Source organism: Zea mays, chromosome 3, assembly GCF_902167145.1.
Source record: "Zea mays cultivar B73 chromosome 3, Zm-B73-REFERENCE-NAM-5.0, whole genome shotgun sequence".
Classification (NCBI taxonomy): Eukaryota; Viridiplantae; Streptophyta; class Magnoliopsida; order Poales; family Poaceae; genus Zea; species Zea mays.
The window spans coordinates 48,250,038-48,270,296 of record NC_050098.1 but is presented as its reverse complement, the minus strand read 5'-3'; the positions used below and the strand labels follow the sequence as shown (position 1 = coordinate 48,270,296).

General features: G+C 47.5%; 1 protein-coding gene across 2 annotated transcripts; it reads left to right on the top strand.

Moving 5' to 3' along the window:
* The first annotated feature begins 3,481 nt into the window (after positions 1-3,481).
* LOC103650047 (uncharacterized) lies at positions 3,482-10,888 on the top strand. Of its 2 annotated transcripts, XR_002750276.2 has the most exons (4): positions 3,493-4,191; positions 8,324-8,487; positions 8,655-10,264; positions 10,491-10,888. XR_002750276.2 is itself a non-coding variant. In XM_008675716.4 (3 exons), exons 1-3 carry the CDS (start codon positions 3,594-3,596, stop codon positions 9,732-9,734), a joined length of 1,842 nt encoding a protein of 613 aa, XP_008673938.1. In that variant the 5' UTR covers positions 3,482-3,593; the 3' UTR covers positions 9,735-10,888. The 2 variants fall into 2 exon arrangements, 1 of the variants encoding a protein (XP_008673938.1); XM_008675716.4 differs by having other exon boundaries at positions 3,482-4,191; positions 8,655-10,888.
* The last annotated feature ends 9,371 nt before the right edge of the window (positions 10,889-20,259 follow it).

Below are 20,259 nucleotides of genomic sequence, written 5' to 3'. Positions count from 1 at the left end.
CAGCGGACCTGACTTAGCGACTCCGCCACCTCCTTCAGCCGGCGGGACGCAGCACCCGCCTCATCCCTGACAGCCGCGAGGCCGCCACCTCACCTCCGGCGCTAAGAACCCCGCCCTTCGCCTTCGGCGCTGCGGCAGCCGTCGTTGTCGCCGCGGCAGGCGCAACTATAGCAAGTTGGCCCTCGTCCGACCCTGCGACGTATCAACGAATAAATAATAATAATAATAAAAAAAGGAGCCAACGACTTACCACCAAGATAGTCCTCCACACTAATATCAGTGGCAAAGTCGGCGACACGCTTGCCTGCCGACAGCAACTTCGCCGCCTTGGCGGCCTCCGGCACTCTGCTGGCCGGCGGCACTGCCTTCGTCGGTTTGGAGCCCCCGGCACCTGCCGTCGCCTCCGGCGCTTTGCTAGACGCAGGGGCGCCCGACTTCGCCGCCAGCGGCGCCTCCACCGGCGGCCGCAGCCTTCGCAGATCCCCGCTGCCTCTTCGACCTAGCTTCAACGAGCCTGACAACCGCCTGGCGCTTTTGCGCCGCTCCCTGGCGATCCTTGTCCATCACTGCCGACACAACAGCAGCAATATTCCGCCCGTAAGGAAAAACTCTCCACTCACGAACCATGCGAGATGTAAAAAGATCCTCGCCAGCCGCGCGGGGGATAGGAACATTCCTAGTCCAGCAACCCCCGGTAACCCTCAGCATCCGAGCCGAAGACTCCCGGAGCTCGGGCGAAGACATCCTTCCCCCCGGGGGCGCGCACGTCCTCATCAACTCTCTAGCAAAACTATCAGAAACCCCAAGTCCTCCCATAACAGTACCTAATTTTCTCTTTTTAGAGGATGGGGCGGCCGCCGGCGCAGGGTTGTCTCCAGTTTCCACCACCGGTTTCTTCCCACGGCGGTCCACTTCGTCTTGACCAGGATAGCCGTCATACGGCAATTGATTTAATTCAAAAACCCTGTTCAAACGGTCATTCGACCCGCGGATATCAAAGCTGCGCTGGCCCTCTGTCCTCGGCACGTAACGTCCAACGAGCCGCACCGCCCCATCCTCCGCCTCACGCACAAAGGCGGCCGGGTCGCAGCTTTGCAGATTCAGCGCGAAGGCAGGACTCGCACCACCCTTCCACCGTGAAAAGGCATCTGGCGAGGGCACACTTCGCCCAGCGCCCAGCCATGCGCCAAGGGCCACACCCCGTACGCCACAAACTCTTCAACCAAATCGCGCCCACTGCTCAGGCCGGCGGCGCACCGAAGGGCCCCTTCGTCCACATCCTTCTCTGCCACTTCAAAGGGCGGGTACGCTGAGTAAAAATGAGAACACATCTCGGACACGGGGAGTCCCTCATGGCCTTCGACGGTACCCTCAGCAACGTAAAACCAAAATCCATTCCAGTTGCCCCACTTGTTGCGGGCGCAAGGAACCAACTCGACTACCTGCATCGTGGACTTGCCGGTCTTCGGCGTGAATGTGCAGGACCCAAACTGAGCAACTTCGTCTCCAATCATCCTCTTATGCCAGTGCAAACAATAATACTTCGCAAAAACTTCGACCGATGGCTGTCCGCCGTACGAAGTCGTCGCCCAGACATACTTCGACAGAGCCACCACGGCATTCGGTGTCAGCTGATGTATCTGAACATTGAACCTGCGCAGGACTTCGTCAACAAATCGGTGCGCAGGCAAGCGGAGACCGGCGGCGAAGAACGCCTCGAAAACAACCAACTCGCCCTCCGGCTCGGGGACTTCCTCCATCCCCGGGACACGAGAAACTCCGCCGCCGAAGTAACCCAACCGCTGCATATCTTGCACGCGGACCGACGACATCCGCGACACGCCAAAATCAACAGAATCGCCGGCGCGCAACTCCTCCTCCATCGAACTACTCAGCGTCTCCTCAGACGAGGCGGCGGCCGGCGGCGAGGGATCGACCGGCGGCGTAGCGGCAGCGGAAGAAGAGGAGGTCGGCATCGCTACGTACCGTCGGCGGCGGCGGGCGGTCTGCCTCACCCGAGCCAGATCTCTGGCGAACAAGAGCACGGCGGGCAGACGAGCAGCAAGACGGCGGGCGACTAGGGTTTTCGCGGAGCGCGGAAAGTGAAGTTCAAAAAGCACCGACCCCCGCTCCCTTTTATAGGCGGCGCGCGGCTCTTCGGGAAACCCGCAATCCAACAGGGCGCGGCGCTTCGGGAAACCCGCAATCCAACAGTACGCCGTCAATCAACGGTCACATCAAAAACCCCCGCGGAACCACTTCGAGCGAGGGCAGCGTCTCCGCCATCTAGCGACGTCTTCGGCACCAGATGACTTTGTCGAACTGGTCCCTCGGAGGGCAAATGTTGGGGCGAAGGCAAAGACGCCACCCTTCGCTCGAAGCCTTCGCTGCAGCCGCTGGTCTGGCAGAGACAAAACAGGCAGGGACACCCTTCGCTTGATCGGCACCAGACGAAGACCGGCGACGACGTCATCCCACAGTGCAGCCTCGTCCAGCTCAGAGGCCCACGTGTGATCCGGCCCATCGTAACGGGCCCTGCGTGGCCGCCGCGCGTTACGAGCCTAATTTGTAAAGGCATCCCTGTAATTACAGTCTGTAACCCCGCTTTATGGGAATATTCTGGGGATAACCTAGGTAGCTGAGGGCACATGCGTCCTTAGCACAAGGCGCTGGGCGCTCAGGTACCTATAAATACCCCCGCACAGTGCCCGTGAGGGGCCAGATTAACAGAGCTATTGCCTTCTAGCACGTAACCCTGTTATCATCACTGTTCACCCTTGTTGACCTCCTTGCGACTGAGAGCAAGTGACAACACCAGGTACATAGCAAGGCCTAAAATAGTATTGTAGATAATTATTTAATTTGCAAGGAAATGCAATTTATTTTCACATAGACATAGTAGAGAGTTAGAGAATATATGGAAGGAAATAATTATTAGGATTGCTCCAACATCTTCTCCGTTGTCCGAAAATCACAGTAGATAATCAATTCCAATTAAGTTCATATTAGTACACATTAGCATATAGTCCGTGCTAACACTACGATTCTGCGGAGGTGAGAAGAGAGGAGATGTTAACGATGACGGTGCGAGAGAAGAGGTTGACGACTATAACGACGACGACATAAGTGAGGGGGAGGAGGCTACGGGACACGAGGGAGGGGGAGGCTAGAGCTGCAGGATTGCGGAGGAGGGAGGGGGAGGGAAATGATAATTCAAATAATACCGTTCACTAGATTTGAGTGAGCAAGAGAGAGTTATTTAGCGATCTGAGCGTTGATTTTGATTGTATGTTAAGTTTGGGTATAATATGTTTGTTGATTTTTAATGGAGGTGTAAAAATGATTGGATTGAGCGAGTTTTGTAAAGTTTATAGTGCTATAGTTATAGATTCGCTGGCCTCAAGCCCACTATCCGCTCAAGAAAGTTTATGGGCCTCAACAGTTGCTCTCCTGTCTTCCTCCGGAGTTAAGTTTATGGGCCTCAACAGTTGCTCTCCTGTCTTCCTCCCCAACTCCGTCGATCCGCCTCCTCCTCCCTCTCCAGTCCCGTTGCACTTCCTCGGTCCCCTCCTTCACTCCCCCCACCCCCACCAATGGCGTCTCCTCGCCGCCGCTCCCTCCCACTCCGCTTCCTCATCTTCATCCCTGCCCCCCTCTTCCTAGTCCTCCTCTTCCACCGCTCCTCTCATTCTACCGCCCCGCTTCTCCACACCGCAGGCTCTGGCTCCGGCCCCAGCTCTGATCCCCGCCGCTTCTCCCTCCTCATCAAGCTCCTCGCCTACGACCGGCCGGCCGCGTTTCGCCGCTGCCTCCGCTCTCTCGCCGCAGCTGACTACGATGGGGACCGCGTCGCGCTCCACGTCCTCCTCGACCACCGCCCGCCCAACTCCTCGTTGCCCCCCCTCGCCACGTCGCACGAGATCCTTGACTTCGTCGATGCGTTCCCGTGGCCGCACGGAGAGAAGCGCGTGCACTACCGCGCCTCCAACGCGGGGCTCCAGGCGCAGTGGATAGAGGCATGGTGGCCTGGCTCCGACGACGAGTTCGCCTTCGTCGTCGAGGACGACCTCCAGGTCTCGCCGCTCTACTACAAGTTCCTGAAGCGGCTGGTCCTGAGGTACTACTACGACCGCGAGAACTACAGCCCCTACCTGTTCGGCGCGTCGCTCCAGCGCCCTCGGTTCGTCGCAGGTGAGATGTTACTTAATAACACTGCACTGCATCATGAATGCTTGTTTAGTCTCATCTCTTGGTTGCAAAGAAAGGGTGCGAAATGCAGACTGTTATTCTTACGTAGGACCTGGCGTGGTTAATGGTCTCTTTTTTCTGTAGTTCGTTGAGATGAAGCTGCTATTAAGCATCATAGCTAGTTTTTTTGTTTGCCTCATCACATCACTGTGATATGTGTCCTATTCATTGGGGTTAGTTATAAGATTGACTCTGTTTTTTGCTCTCATGCCAGATTGAGGAGGTTGTGTGTGTATAGTGGATCTCTGTGCTTATAATTTACTAAGGGCATGTTTGGTTCCTTGTCTAACTTGCCACACTTTGCCTAACTTTTCTGCCTAAGGTTAGTTCTTCAATTTGAACGACTAACCTTAGGCAAAGTTTGTCGTAGTTAGCCACGAACCAAACATGCCCTAAGTTAATTATCATTTCTGCATAAGAGCTTCTGTCACTGGAACTTGAAACACAAAACACAAATAAGGCTATCTCCAGCAGCTTACTCATCTCTATACTTATATTCAAATTCCACTCTGTAAACAGTACAGTCTACAATGCAAAACAGTGTTTTTGGTGACCATATGAGTGAACTGCTGGGCACGGTCTAAGTAGGGTAGGTTAAAATATGACGATAACATGCCATGGTGCTCTAGTCTATAATCTCTGGTGTCATCTTGTGTCTCAGTTAAAATGTTGGAGATTCACAGCTTAGAATTTCTCATGAATAGGATTTATGTATTTGATTTCCTTGAAGCTTGCATTCATTTTAGTTCCGAGAACTCTGATCTCGCAATATTGCTCTGACATTAGCCATAGATTTTTATATAGCAAAGTTTGTTTGACTTGTTCTGACTTTTGGTTGCCTGCAGCCCGAATGTCGTCATATATATTACTATAGTTGGTTAGTGAAGGGTGACCGACCGTGGCTCTTGGATACATTTTTTTTAGTTTTACTGGTTATTTTCTTTTTTAGGATAATGGATAATGTGCTCTGTTCGCAAATTTCAATGTACAGGAGGCCCTACTGACATGATCTAAGACAAAAGTTGGTCCTCATGAAAAAATATTGTCTGCCTAGAATCTAGGAACGACCATCTGGTGTCTTCAGTTAGATGTTTGGTTCATTCCTATGTTTAAGCTTGGGTTTTTGAGAAATGGCAACCAAAGTAACCAAGCTGAATAGAAACTGAACCTCATTAATCAATGTTAGTTGGTTCAGCTAATTCAGTTTTTGGTAAATCAATTGACATCGCCTCAGCAGGGCGGCACAAACACAACACTGCAACATCTACTGACCTCATGAACTTTTCAATTTTATTCAAGGAAACCGTAAAGGTAAGGTATCTTCTTAGTGGAAGAAGTGTTAGCTTGTTTAGCATAAGCACTTCCACCAAACCATTACATTTCACTAAGCAAAAGTTATCTTGGCAAGAAGAAGAATCCAATGGGCAATACTGGTGTTGAGTCGCTGAGCGCCTGAGCCCGCATCTGTCTTCATTTCTTCTGTATCCTTCTTAGTGGAAGAAAGATTGACAGTTTGCTTTCTTGGCATTGAGCAATTGGCTACTGCAGGTTGGTGGGTAGGTGGTGCTGTGAGCCAGTGTTATTGAACGTACGTCGTTTAAACGACGTTTAAACCATGTTTGAGCGTCAAAACACTAATTAGAGGTTGAAACTCTGAATCTTTAAATAATATGGCCTAAAACGGTGTTTTCAACGTTTAAACTCCACGTTTTGCCATTTAAGCGTTCTATACTATAAAACGTAGTGTTTCGTGTGTTTTAGACCATTAACTACACTGAGCCCAGTCAGTTAGTTATTTTTGGGCCCAGTCCCTATGTGTTTGCCCTACTCCCCTGTCCTAAAGCCCGATGGCTAGCAGCACGCCGCTCTCCTCTCTGCTCTCCACCGCCGCCGCCTAAGGTGCTACTGCTGCTGTCTGTCACGCCGTGTCACCATCTCCCTCTCCTTCTCCCTCCGCACCAAGTGTGCCCTCTCCTTCCGCGGCGTGTGCAGCCACTTCTCTGCGCCATGTGCCGTTGTGCCGTGCAGTAGGCGACATTCATGTCGCCCCTCTCCCTCTGCGCCTTTGTTTGCTAGCAGCCGATGGCTAGCACCCATCAGCCAACTCCTCTCATCCTCGTTGCCTCTGTTTTGCTAAGCTAGTAACCTCTCTATTTTGGTATTTAACTTTATGTTATTGACTTATTGTCTAAAATTATTGTTGGACTATGGGGAGGCTACAATAGCGCAAAACAAAATTTTCGACCCCATAAACCAAGAACTCATGCTTTATAGGTCAATGAATTACCACCAGACGCGCAGGGCAGCGGAAGCCGTCTCGATGTAGACATACGCGTTGAGCACTGTCGTGCAGTTGCTGGTGTCCTTCACGTCCTCGCGCGGTTCGTCCTAGTGCTCCAGATGCAGCACCTCCGAGGTATCCACATGTACAGGGAGGAAGCGCCGCGTACCAAACTGCTAGGTTCGCGATGACGGCTGGCGAGGGCGAGAAGGACGCGACTGCTAGTTTGCTGGTCGCGAATTAGGGTTAACCCTAAGCGCGCCCGGACCCTCATTATATAGTTGTTCTGGTGGGCTTTTGACTCCGAGGCCCATCAACAACCCTACACCCAGTCTAATTTTGGATCCAATCCGAGTTAGGCTTCATACTCTTGAGCGTTTCAACGTTTTGTCGTCTTAATAACCTTGTTGTGAGCAAGGGTGAAGGTGGTGGTATGGACAGGTCAGAGCTGGGCAAACATAAAGTCGGAATCCTCTCCACGATAGGGATGTATTATTGGGGTCAATGACTACTGTAAATAGTGGTTTCTTATTGTGTTACAAGAAATTGTGGTTTCTTATTGCGTTACAAGAAATTGTTGGGATCAGCTCCCTACTTAGTAGCTCTGGCTATGCCCCTTGGTATGGAAGAGGAACAAGGGTAGTGGCAGGTGGGACTGTGAAAGACAAGTCAGATATGCATGATCTGCGGGGTTTCTGCAGTAGCGAGTCTATGGGGGGATTCAGGTGTTCTCACTCAACTCTGCCTTTTGCACTATATGTATTGATTGTATTGTTCGGCACTTGGTTGATTGGAATACAATGTATGTACAGTAGTATATGGGTGGTGGTAATCTTGTATCAATTTAAACTGTTACGTGTTCATTATGTATGATCCTTTTTTCGAATTATTGTGCAGTTTGAGTAAGTGGTTTTATGTTAGATGTCATCTTCTCAATCTCCATCAACTACTTGGGATACCTTAGTTTGGATAATGGTAGTTCACTCTGTACCTGGCATTATAGCATACTTCGTTTGTGGTCCAAAACTAAACTAGACACATGAACAACCCCTGGGCAGACCATTGTACGGTTGAATTTAATAATGTACATGACCAGGATTTGACTAAGACGTAGTACCACACCTAGAAACTGACAGACAGTGTCCCATGTTCAGGGTTGACTAGCCCTTGTAAAATGGTGTGGATAGTGTAGTGTCTACTGTCTAGTCCAACATTTCATTTGATGAAGTTCCATGGTAGCCCATGGTTTCATTTTACGCTAATATGGTGTACAGCTGTCAAAATATACAAAGGTATTGTAAATTCTGCATATATCAGTGTTATTCATGTATCTTTCTGCTATGATCTATGTTCTAATTAGAGTGTCACAACCATTAGTTTTCTTTGGTCATATTTGCTTAGTCTCTATTTCGAGTGCTGGACAATTGGAGGTTAGGCCTTACCATCATGCAATGCCATATAGTGAGGGCACATAAATTTTTTTAGGTACATACAATACAATCACTTGAACTCAGAGGGCAACTATTCCTTTTTTTAGGTACATTCATTTTTATGATCAAACTTCAGTATAAGTTTTCTTCTTGTTATGGTTTTGTTTGTTTTTGCATTCTTTGGTCTTTGAGACTATTTGTTTTTCTGTTTCTACTCCAAAAAAAATGTTTTTTTGTGATTATTACAGTATATACACTTTTTAAATGCAGTTACAGTATATATACACTTATTCCTAATACGATTACAGCAAGTGCTGGCAATTTTGCAATGCCTCTGTTAACCAGTTGATTTTGAACTACATAGGTAAACATGGAAACAAGATACAGCTGGATAGCGAGACTCGGCTTTTCTTGTATCAGATGGTAGGCACGTGGGGTCAACTTCTCTTTCCAAAACCATGGAAAGAATTTCGATTATGGTATGATGACCACAAAGCCAAAGGACTCAAACCTATTCTCCAAGGCATGGTAAACTTTCTTTTTCTTAATGTCTGTCTGCTTCAGTTCCTGTGTTAATGGAATTTATGTATCTCATTTCTTATTTATAGCATTTTCTTCCTATGATGGTATATGTTCATATTCTATCAATATTTGTTAGCTTTACTGATACTTTTATCTCACTCCTAATATTGCAGAAAACTACAGGGTGGTATAAGAAGATGGGTGAGAGAATATGGACTCCTTGGTTCGTTAAATTCGTCCACTCACGTGGATACTTCAATATATACACAAACTTCCTGAAGGAAAGGGCCCTGAGCGTCTCCCATAGGGATGCAGGTGTGAACTACGAGAAAAGTGTTGGGCCAGATTCTACTTTGTTGGATGGGAAGAATCTTGATTTCAATTTATGGGAACTGCAGCCTTTAAAGAAGCTAAAGTGGTATGATTTCTGCTTCAATGAAGCTCTTCCAGGGAGAATTGTTAGAAAAAATAGTGAACTCGGTTCTATGCTCAAATCCCTGCAATTAAAAAGTACTGTTGTTCTCGTAACTCTGTACTCAATAGAAGAGAGATTTGCAAGAAACTTGATTTGCCATCTTGACAAGGCAGGCATGAAGAATACTATTTTCCTTGGTGACAATTCAGAGTTTCTGGATGACCTTGCTCATAGAGGATATCCTGTCATTGATGGCGTCAATTTTCTTCAGAGTATCAGATTGAGTAGTTTGCAGGGCTCTGACGGTTTTGTTCAGGAAACATTGGTTATATCTTATGTGATAAAAGCTTGCCTGGACCTGGGATATAATCTATGGCTACTAAATGGAAATATGATTTCACTTGGCAATAAGTTGATCGAGCCATCAGATCAGTCTGTTGACTTCTTTACTGCAGATGAAGGGTTGATGTTTATAAGGAGCTCGCTAGACATGAAAAACAAATGGAATGAACTTGCCATGTCGAGAGTGAAAGCGATGTGTACATCTAGTGATCTGTCTGTTTCCATCAAACAGAAGAGTTTTGTCCATATGCTAACTGAAGTGATGGCGAGCAGTGCTGGTGTTAGGCTGGGAAAGCTGGATGAGGCTATGAGAGTTATTGAGTTAGGGCCTAACACCTCAAACAGATCAATATTAGAAGACAAAAGTAATGTGCTTTTCTGGTCTCGCAGTAGGGCTTCAGATTCAGTTCAAAAGCAACTTGAAAATATGGATTTATGGTTGGTTGACTCAGATTCGTCTTGTAGTTCTGTTGTTTGTCACCAAAAGCAGAAGTAGCCAGGTTGTTTTGGCACATCACTTTTGCTTCACTGAGAACAAAAATGGTGCCATCATAGGGGATCCATGGTAACCAGCTAAGTGGCACTAATATATTTTCCAAAAATCATATAATGACATGTCTTTAGATGCATGAGGGGAATCAGCCATATTGTTTGATATTTGTAGATTATGCGATGAAGCTGTTCGATCAAATGTCTGTTTCTGAATTATGATTACAGTTAGCTATGCCACCACAGATAACCATCTTGGAGTTCTGCTCTTGCCATGAATGAATTTTGTGCTGAACACGGCTATAGTTTTGAGGTTCTGAATACTTGGATCCTTTTTTGGTATTGTGAGGGCTAACGAAGTCTTCAGTTAGGTAACCTGCTAATTCAACTCACAGGAGCAGTTTTGGATATTATATCCTGCTACGTACCATATTGATAGCAATGCCCCAACTACAATCCAATCCCTGCAGACACTCAAATCATGGGAGGCTGAAAGCGGCATGTTTCCTTTTTGTTCAATGTACAAAGTACTCACTGGTCTGTACTCTCATTCTGCACCAACGCAATGTTGTCTGTGTTGAAAGCTGTTTAATCATGAACATGTGGCACGACAAAATCTGCCAGATATGCGTATAGCTAACTAGAATGTGCGGTGTTCGTTTCCGTCTGTGACTTCAGTTTTCCTACGTTACTTTATTTTCCCTCAGAAAAATGTGAATTTTAACATCATGTTCTTCGTTTGGTGGCAACCGGATCGCGGCAGCACCTCCCGGCGCCCCCTGTCGGACAGATGTAGAAAGCGTGTATCTGAAGAAAATCCGGCAGGCAGATGCGGTTGGTGCGTGCATTTTCACTGGCAGAAGCAACGTCCGCAGGAAACCCAGCTGGAAAGTGGTTCGGCGATTTTGACAGATCGATCAGAGAACCCGGAGATGATTGTGCAGCAGCAACTAGAAAGTAGCAAGTGTGTGCTGCCGAAGTTGCCAGAAGCGATTTCCCAACCAGAGTTGGCGCTCAATGTTTTCTTAGCAGCGCCGATTTCCTCCCCACCTGAACAAGGTGTGCTTGCGGCATCATCTGTCGCTGTATCCAACTTGGAACACAAGCAAGCATGTACTATATTATATATACTAAGCTGCGACAGAATGGTCCGCCGGAAAATGACGTGCAGGTGAGCAGGTCCCAGAATGGTCCGTTGCACCTTAGCCGTATGACGACGTAAAAAAAATATATGCATCGTTTCAGGTTGGGATGTGTTAAAAGTACGAAAATGTAAATGAAATAACAGAAAAAAGACGAATGAACGCAAGCAATAATCGGAAGAACTGAAAGGTTTTGTGTTTGTATTGATCTGAGCAACGAATATCTACGCAAGATAAAGTACGACAAAAAGAGCATCTTGTCGTGAAAGGATAAGATAACTTTTTTTAGTCTATGCTAAAAAAACATGTCGCTATGTAACTAGTACCTAATATATTTAGTAATGTCTACTCCAACAAGATCAATCATAAAGATGTACCTTTGTAGAGAGTAATCCTGAAGAAGTGTCAATCTTTCTTAGATCAATGTAGCTTAAACTATATAGTAGAAATTTCTTGTAAAGCCACAAGAAAGAAATCTAAAGAGTATACTGATGCAGCATTTAAACAAAAAAATAAATAAAGAGAAAATGGTAGCATGTGTCATGGTTTAGTACCCACGATTAAGTAGATTTGTAGGTAAGGGGCTTTGCGGTGCCATTGTCTCGATGGCCTTGCTCGTCTGAAGGAGAGTTTTTAGACTAGTTCGGTAAAGAAATGTCTATTTGAATATGCATGGTCCGCTGTAGACCTGATATCAGCTTTCCAGAGCTGTCTGCTGCTGTTGTTGTTGTTGTGTGAAGGACTGGGGAGGACATGTGCTTCGCCCAACGCATTCGGATCCGAGGTCTCCATTGGCGCGTTGCTCGGATAGGTCTCTTCGGGAACTGTCAATTAGACGATAGATGTTTTATTTCTGGCGCTTTCTTGATGACCGTACATATATGTAGTAGTATTTTGATTAAACGCTAAAGGGTCCGGGCCCGCCGGCGCCACTGCCGTACATTGCACTCCCTTGCTTCCTCCGTCTCTCTCTATCTCTGTCTCCACTGCATTTGGCCGAAGCAGAGCCGTCTGGCCGGGAACATAACTTATTTTTTAATCTCCATCCACTCCAACGAGGAAGAGAAAAAAAAAGAAAGAGAAAAGGCTTGGGTGTGACACCGTGGAAGAGGACAGGGCAGCTAATTAGGTGCACCAAACGATCGTGATCAGCAGGCGCGCGCGAACGTCTCCGTCTGCAAGCTAGTATTGAATTAATCATCCCACCACCTTATTCAGGTATCATTAGAGGGGAGAGTAGAGTAGAGCAGGCCAATCGGCTGTGGCTGGTCCTTGTCGCACACACAGCAACGGCGCAACGGGTACAGGTGTACAACCGAGCGGCATGTGCTGTGTGATGCGGCTGCGGTTCAACGGCTACCTATCTATCGTTCCTCCATGAGCTCGGCGTGGATATGTCGACATCGACGCCGTCGAAGACCGGTGCAGGATCGCACTGGTGGACTCATGCACGGTGGCTTAACACTCTGGTTGAAAGTTGAAACGCGCCGCTGTCGGTCAGGGTCAGTTGGGCTGTCAAGTGAGAGTCGGTGTGACGAAAATATCAATCCAGTTGTGTCGGCAGGCAGGGTCAGTCTGCTAGCCAGCTAGCTAGGTAGGGGGCACTGTTGTCACCGTCCGGGCGGTTTGCCTTGCCTGCCAGTGCCTGGACGTACGTGAGCCTTGCCGTTTTGCTTGCCATGATGAACCGTATCACATGCGTGGCCACATGAATTTACTGCCGTGCCGTCGCAATGGTCCCCCACACGCCATTTCCACTGCTCGACGGTCGACGCTGCACTGCACTGCACTGCCATACGGGGCCGACAAGCCCAAGCCATGTATGATGAGGGAGTAGGGTACACAGCGGAACACGTACGATATGCAGTACACAGAAACGCATCAACGCTTGGGAGGGGGCAACAGCGCGTACGGTACACCGAGGCAAAGGGAAGGAAATGAAGTAGTAGCTGCCAACCGAGCACTGTGGCTGCGTCCGCGCAGCGCATGTGACGCCCTCGTGGACTGGCGGCGCTGCGACTGCAAGCTTCACCACCGGAAGCCATTCCGTTTTCACCCTCTGTCGCTCGCAGGCACGGGCGGGGTGTTGCCACTTGCCACACCAGCACACCAGCACATGCACAGATCACAGGCAGGCAGGCCGTGATCGGGGTCAGAAGAGGCGAGCTGGAGATGCGCGATGGACTCAACAGCACGCAAAGGCGCGCATCCACCACGTTCCATCCACGGCGGGTTGAGGCGGACCGGGACGAGCTGGGCTGGGCTGGGGCCAGCCGCCAGCGACGCTCGGCTGATCGGTTCGACAGAGCGGCCAGCGGCCAGCGGTGATGTCCTCCTGTGATGCCTGCGACTGGACTGGTGGAGCGTGGCTGTCAGCGTGCGTGACGTGAGTGAGCTGCTCAGGTCATCAGGATTCAGGACTCACCACTGCCTGAGCATCTCTCGCCGCTCATCGGACCACATGTATTATTAGTGCATTATTACGAGAATAACCTCACATTCGTCGTCTGGATCTGCCGGCCCGGAATGCCACCATCCTGCTCTCACCGTCACCGTCTCACCTGGCCTTAGCGCACAGCACATCGCTGCATTTGTAGTCAGACGGGGGCTTGGGAGCTGGTGGGACCTACAAACAATGATTGAGCCTAGCTGGTCGACCGAACCGCTCTACAGTCTACACCAGCTTTAAACATTTTCGTGTTCGGCTCAAAATCCATACTAATCGAGGTGGGTTTCGATGTAAATTAATTTAAGCTACGTTTCATTTCACACCCCCTAATAAGTGTGGATCGAGACCGGTATGAGAGTGTCCAAACAAGGCCGTAGCGTTCAGATGCTTGTTTCGACGCCAGTATCCGTACCTATACGGGGCTAAAGTGGGTTTGGCGTTGATTTTTTGGGTTGATTTTTTAGGGGTTTTTTAAAACTAAATCCTACACTAAAACACTCCGATCCTTATGGAACCCTTATGGAACTAAAGTGAGCATACATGGGTCTAATACATACTCGTCTATGTCATCTATATGGGCTCTCTTCCCCATTTGTTCTGTCGAAGAAACACATTGGAGGACAAGGAAGATTATTTGCCTAGTGATGTGTCTACAAATTGAAAACCAAAAGATTAAGAACCTCGTTAGTGCATAGAGTAACTGAAAGGGAATTAGGCTTACACCTAGTTCCTATATAATTTTGGTGGTTGAATTGCCCAACACAAATTTTTGGACTAACCAGTTTGCCCAAGTGTATAGATTATACAGGTGTAAAAGGTTCACACTCAGCCAATAAAAAGACCAAGTTTTGGATTCAACAAAGGAGCAAAGTGGCAACCGAAGGCCCTCTGGTCTGGGAACACCGGACTGTCCGGTGTACACCGGACAGTGTCCGGTGCACCAGAGGACTCCAACGCGAACTCGCCACCTTCGGGAATTTTCCAGGCCGCCGCGCTATAATTCACCGGACTGTCCGGTGTACACCGGACAGTGTCCGGTGCTCCAAGGAAGCGCGACCTCATGAACTCGCCAGCCTCGGGATTTCACTTCAGCCGCTCCGCTATAATTCACCGGACTGTCCGGTGTGCACCGGACTGTCCGGTGTACCAGCGGAGCAACGGCTATCTCCGCGCCAACGGCTACCTGCAGCGCATTTAATGCGCGCTCTGCGCGCGCAGATGGCAGGCGCGCCCATACTGGCGCACCGGACAAGGAACAGTAGATGTCCGGTGTGCACCGGACACCCAGGCGGGCCCACAAGTCAGAAGCTCCAACGGCTAGAATCCAACGGCAGTGATGACGTGGCAGGGGGCACCGGACTGTCCGGTGCGCCATCGAGCAGACAGCCTCCCAACGGCCACATTTGGTGGTTGGGGCTATAAATACCCCAACCACCCCACCATTCATTGCATCCAAGTTTTCCACTTCCCAACTACTACAAGAGCTCTAGCATTCAATTCTAGACACACCAAAGAGATCAAATCCTCTCCAATCTCCACACAACGCCATAGTGACTAGAGAGAGTGATTTGCTTGTGTTCTTTCGAGCTTTTGCGCTTGGATTGCTTTCTTCTTTCTTGATCCATTCTTTGCAATCAAACACACTTGTAATTGAGGCAAGAGACACCAATCTTGTGGTGGTCCTTGTGGGAACTTTGTGTTCCAACAGATTGAGAAGAGAAAGCTCACTCGATCCGTGGATCGTTTGAGAGAGGGAAGGGTTGAAAGAGACCCGGCCTTTGTGGCCTCCTCAACGGGGAGTAGGTTTGCAAGAACCGAACCTCGGTAAAACAAATCTCCGTGTCTCACTTGCTTATTCGCTTGGGATTTGTTTTGCGCCCTCTCTCGCGGACTCGTTTCTTTATTACTAACGCTAACCCGGCTTGTAGTTGTGTTTATATTTGTAAATTTCAGTTTCGCCCTATTCACCCCCCCTCTAGGCGACTTTCAATTGGTATCAAAGCCCGGTGCTTCATTAGAGCCTAACCGCTCGAAGTGATGTCGGGAGATCACGCCAAGAAGGAGATGGAGACCGGCGAAAAGCCCACTACAAGCCACGGGAGCACTTCATCGGAAGAGTCCCGCACCAAGAGGAAGGAGAAGAAGAAGATCTCCTCCAACAAAGGGAAGGAGAAGAAATCTTCTTCTCACCACAAAGAGAAGAAAGAAAAATCTTCTTCCCACAAGACGCGTCGGAGTAAGGACAAGCAAAAGAGGATGAGGAAAGTGGTCTACTACGAGACCGACACTTCATCAACATCAACCTCCGGCTCCGATGCGCCCTCCGTAACTTCTAAACGCCAGGAGCGTAAGAAGTTTAGTAAGATCCCCCTACACTACCCTCGCATTTCTAAACATGCACCTTTACTTTCCGTCCCATTAGGCAAACCACCAACTTTTGATGGTGAAGATTATGCTAGGTGGAGTGATTTAATGCAATTTCATCTAACCTCACTCCACAAAAGTATATGGGATGTTGTTGAGTTTGGTGCACAGGTACCGTCGGTAGGGGATAAGGATTATGATGAGGATGAGGTAGCCCAAATCGAGCACTTCAACTCTCAAGCAACAACAATACTCCTCGCCTCTTTAAGTAGAGAGGAGTATAACAAAGTTCAAGGGTTGAAGAGCGCCAAAGAAGTTTGGGATGTGCTCAAAACCGCGCACGAGGGAGACGAGCTCACAAAGATCACCAAGCGGGAAACAATCGAGGGGGAGCTCGGTCGGTTCCGGCTTCGCAAAGGGGAGGAGCCACAACACATGTACAACCGGCTCAAGACCTTGGTGAACCAAGTGCGCAACCTCGGGAGCGTAAAGTGGGACGACCACGAAATGGTTAAGGTTATTCTAAGATCTCTCATTTTCCTTAACCCCATTCAAGTTCAATTAATTCGTGGTAATCCAAGATATACTAAAATGACCCCCGAGGAAGTCATCGGGAATTTTGTAAGTTTTGAATGCATGATCGAAGGCTCGAGGAAGATCAACGAGCTTGATGATCCATCCACATCCGAAGCTCAACCCGTCGCATTCAAGGCGACGGAGGAAAAGAAGGAGGAGGCTACACCAAGTCGACAACCAATAGACGCCTCCAAGCTCGACAATGAGGAAATGGCGCTCGTCATCAAGAGTTTCCGCCAAATCCTCAAACAAAGGAGGGGGAAAGACCACAAGTCCCACTCCAAAAAGGTTTGCTACAAATGTGGTAAGCCCGGTCATTTTATTGCTAAATGTCCTATATCTAGTGACAGTGACCGAGGCGACGACAAGAAGGGGAGAAGAAAGGAGAAGAAGAGATATTACAAGAAGAAGGGCGGCGATGCCCATGTTTGTCGGGAGTGGGATTCCGACGAAAGCTCAAGCGACTCCTCCGACGACGAGGACGCCGCCAACATCGCCATCACCAAGGGACTTCTCTTCCCCAACGTCGGCCACAAATGTCTCATGGCAAAGGACGGCAAACGGAAGAAGGTTAAATCTAACTCCTCCACTAAATATGAATCTTCTAGTGACGATAATGCTAGTGATGAGGAGGATAATTTACGTTCCTTTTTTGCCAACCTTAACATAGCTCAAAAGGAAAAAATAAATGAATTAGTTAGTGCTATTCATGAAAAGGATGACCTTTTGGATTCCCAAGAGGATTGTCTAATTAAAGAAAACAAGAAACATGTTAAGGTTAAAAAGGCTTATGCTCTTGAAATTGAAAAATGTGAAAAGTTATCTAGTGAGCTAAGCACTTGCCGTGAGATGATTGACAACCTTAGGAATGAAAATGCTAGTTTAAATGCTAAGGTTGATTCACATGTTTGCAATGTCTCAACTTCAAATCCTAGAGATAATAATGTTGATTTACTTGCTAGGATTGATGAGTTGAATGCTTCCCTAGCTAGCCTTAGAATTGAAAATGAAAAATTACTTGCTAAGGCTAAAGATCTTGATGTTTGCAATGCTACCATTTCCGACCTTAGAAGTAAAAATGAAATATTACAAGCTAAGGTTGTAGAATTAAAATCTTGCAAACCCTCTACATCTATCGTTAAGCATGTATCTATTTGCACTAGATGTAGAGATGTTAACATTGATGCTATTCATGATCATATGGCTTTAATTAAACAACAAAATGATCATATAACAAAATTAGATGCTAAAATTGCCGAGCATAACTTGGAAAATGAAAAATTTAAATTTGCTAGAAGTATGCTCTATAGTGGGAGACGCCCGGGCATCAAGGACGGCATTGGCTTTCAAAGGGGAGACAATGTCAAAATTAGTGCCCCTCCTAAAAGATTGTCCAATTTTGTTAAGGGCAAGGCTCCCATGCCTCAGGATAACGAGGGTTACATTTTATACCCTGCCGGTTATCCTGAGAGCAAAATTAGGAAAATTCATTCTAGGAAGTCTCACTCTGGACCCAATCATGCTTTTATGTATAAGGGTGAGACATCTAGTTCTAGGCAACCAACCCGTGCTAAGTTGCCTAAGAAAATTCCTATTGCATCAAATGAACATAGCATTTCATTTAAGACTTTTGATGCATCTTATGTATTGACTAACAAATCCGGCAAAGTAGTTGCCAAATATGTTGGGGGCAAGCACAAGGGCTCCAAGACTTGTGTTTGGGTACCCAAAGTTCTTGTGTCTAATGCCAAAGGACCCAAAACCATTTGGGTACCTAAAGTCAAGAACTAAACTTGTTTTGTAGGTTTATGCATCCGGGGGCTCAAGTTGGATACTCGACAGCGGGTGCACAAACCACATGACAGGGGAGAAGAAGATGTTCTCCTCCTACGAGAAAAACCAAGATCCCCAAAGAGCGATCACATTCGGGGATGGAAATCAAGGTTTGGTCAAAGGTTTGGGTAAAATTGCTATATCTCCTGACCATTCCATTTCCAATGTTTTTCTTGTTGATTCTTTAGATTACAACTTGCTTTCTGTATCTCAATTATGTCAAATGGGCTACAACTGTCTATTCACTGATGTAGGTGTCACTGTCTTTAGAAGAAGTGATGATTCAATAGCATTTAAGGGTGTGTTAGAGGGTCAGCTATACTTAGTAGATTTTGATAGAGCTGAACTCGACACATGCTTAATTGCTAAGACTAACATGGGTTGGCTCTGGCACCGCCGACTAGCTCATGTTGGGATGAAGAATCTTCATAAGCTTCTAAAGGGAGAACACATTTTAGGACTGACAAATGTTCATTTTGAGAAAGACAGGATTTGTAGCGCATGCCAAGCAGGAAAGCAAGTTGGCACTCATCATCCGCATAAGAACATAATGACGACCGACAGGCCACTGGAGCTCCTGCACATGGATCTATTCGGCCCGATCGCTTACATAAGCATCGGCGGGAGTAAGTACTGTCTAGTTATTGTGGATGATTATTCTCGCTTCACTTGGGTGTTCTTTTTACAGGAAAAATCTCAAACCCAAGAGACCTTAAAGGGATTCTTGAGACGGGCTCAAAATGAGTTCGGCTTAAGGATCAAGAAAATTAGAAACGACAACGGGACGGAGTTCAAGAACTCTCAAATTGAAGGCTTCCTTGAGGAGGAGGGCATCAAGCATGAGTTCTCTTCTCCCTACACGCCACAACAAAATGGTGTAGTGGAGAGGAAGAATCGAACTCTATTGGACATGGCAAGAACCATGCTTGATGAGTACAAGACTTCGGATCGGTTTTGGGCAGAGGCGGTCAACACCGCTTGCTACGCCATCAACCGGTTGTATCTACACCGAATCCTCAAGAAGACATCATACGAACTCCTAACCGGTAAAAAGCCCAACGTTTCATATTTTAGAGTCTTTGGTAGCAAATGCTTTATTCTTGTTAAAAGAGGAAGAAAATCTAAATTTGCTCCTAAGACTGTAGAAGGCTTTTTACTAGGATATGATTCAAACACAAGGGCATATAGAGTCTTTAACAAGTCCACTGGACAAGTTGAAGTTTCTTGTGACGTTGTGTTTGATGAGACTAACGGCTCTCAAGTAGAGCAAGTTGATCTTGATGAGGTAGGTGATGAAGAGGCTCCGTGCATCGCGCTAAGGAACATGTCCATTGGGGATGTGTGTCCTAAAGAATCCGAAGAGCCTACAAATGCACAAGATCAACCATCCTCCTCCATACAAGCATCTCCACCAACTCAAAATGAGGACGAAGCTCAAGTTGATGAAGTAGAAGATCAAGCAAATGAGCCACCTCAAGATGATGGCAATGATCAAGGGGGAGATGCAAATAAGGAAGACAAGGAGGATGAGGAACAAAGGCCGCCACACCCAAGAGTCCACCAAGCAATTCAACGAGATCACCCCGTCGACACCATCCTCGGTGACATTCATAAGGGAGTAACTACTCGATCTCGTGTTGCACATTTTTGTGAACATTACTCGTTTGTTTCCTCTATTGAGCCACACAGGGTAGAGGAAGCACTCCAAGATTTGGATTGGGTGGTGGCAATGCAAGAGGAGCTCAACAACTTCACTAGGAATGAGGTATGGCATTTAGTTCCACGTCCTAACCAAAATGTTGTAGGAACCAAATGGGTCTTCCGCAACAAGCAAGATGAGCATGGTGTGGTGACAAGGAACAAAGCTCGACTTGTGGCCAAAGGATACTCCTAAGTCGAAGGTTTGGATTTCGGTGAAACCTATGCACCCGTAGCTAGGCTTGAGTCAATTCGCATATTATTGGCCTATGCTACTTACCATGGCTTTAAGCTTTATCAAATGGACGTGAAAAGTGCCTTCCTCAATGGACCAATCAAGGAAGAGGTCTATGTTGAGCAACCTCCCGGCTTTGAAGACAGTGAGTATCCTAACCATGTCTATAAGCTCTCTAAGGCGCTTTATGGGCTTAAGCAAGCCCCAAGAGCATGGTATGAATGCCTTAGAGATT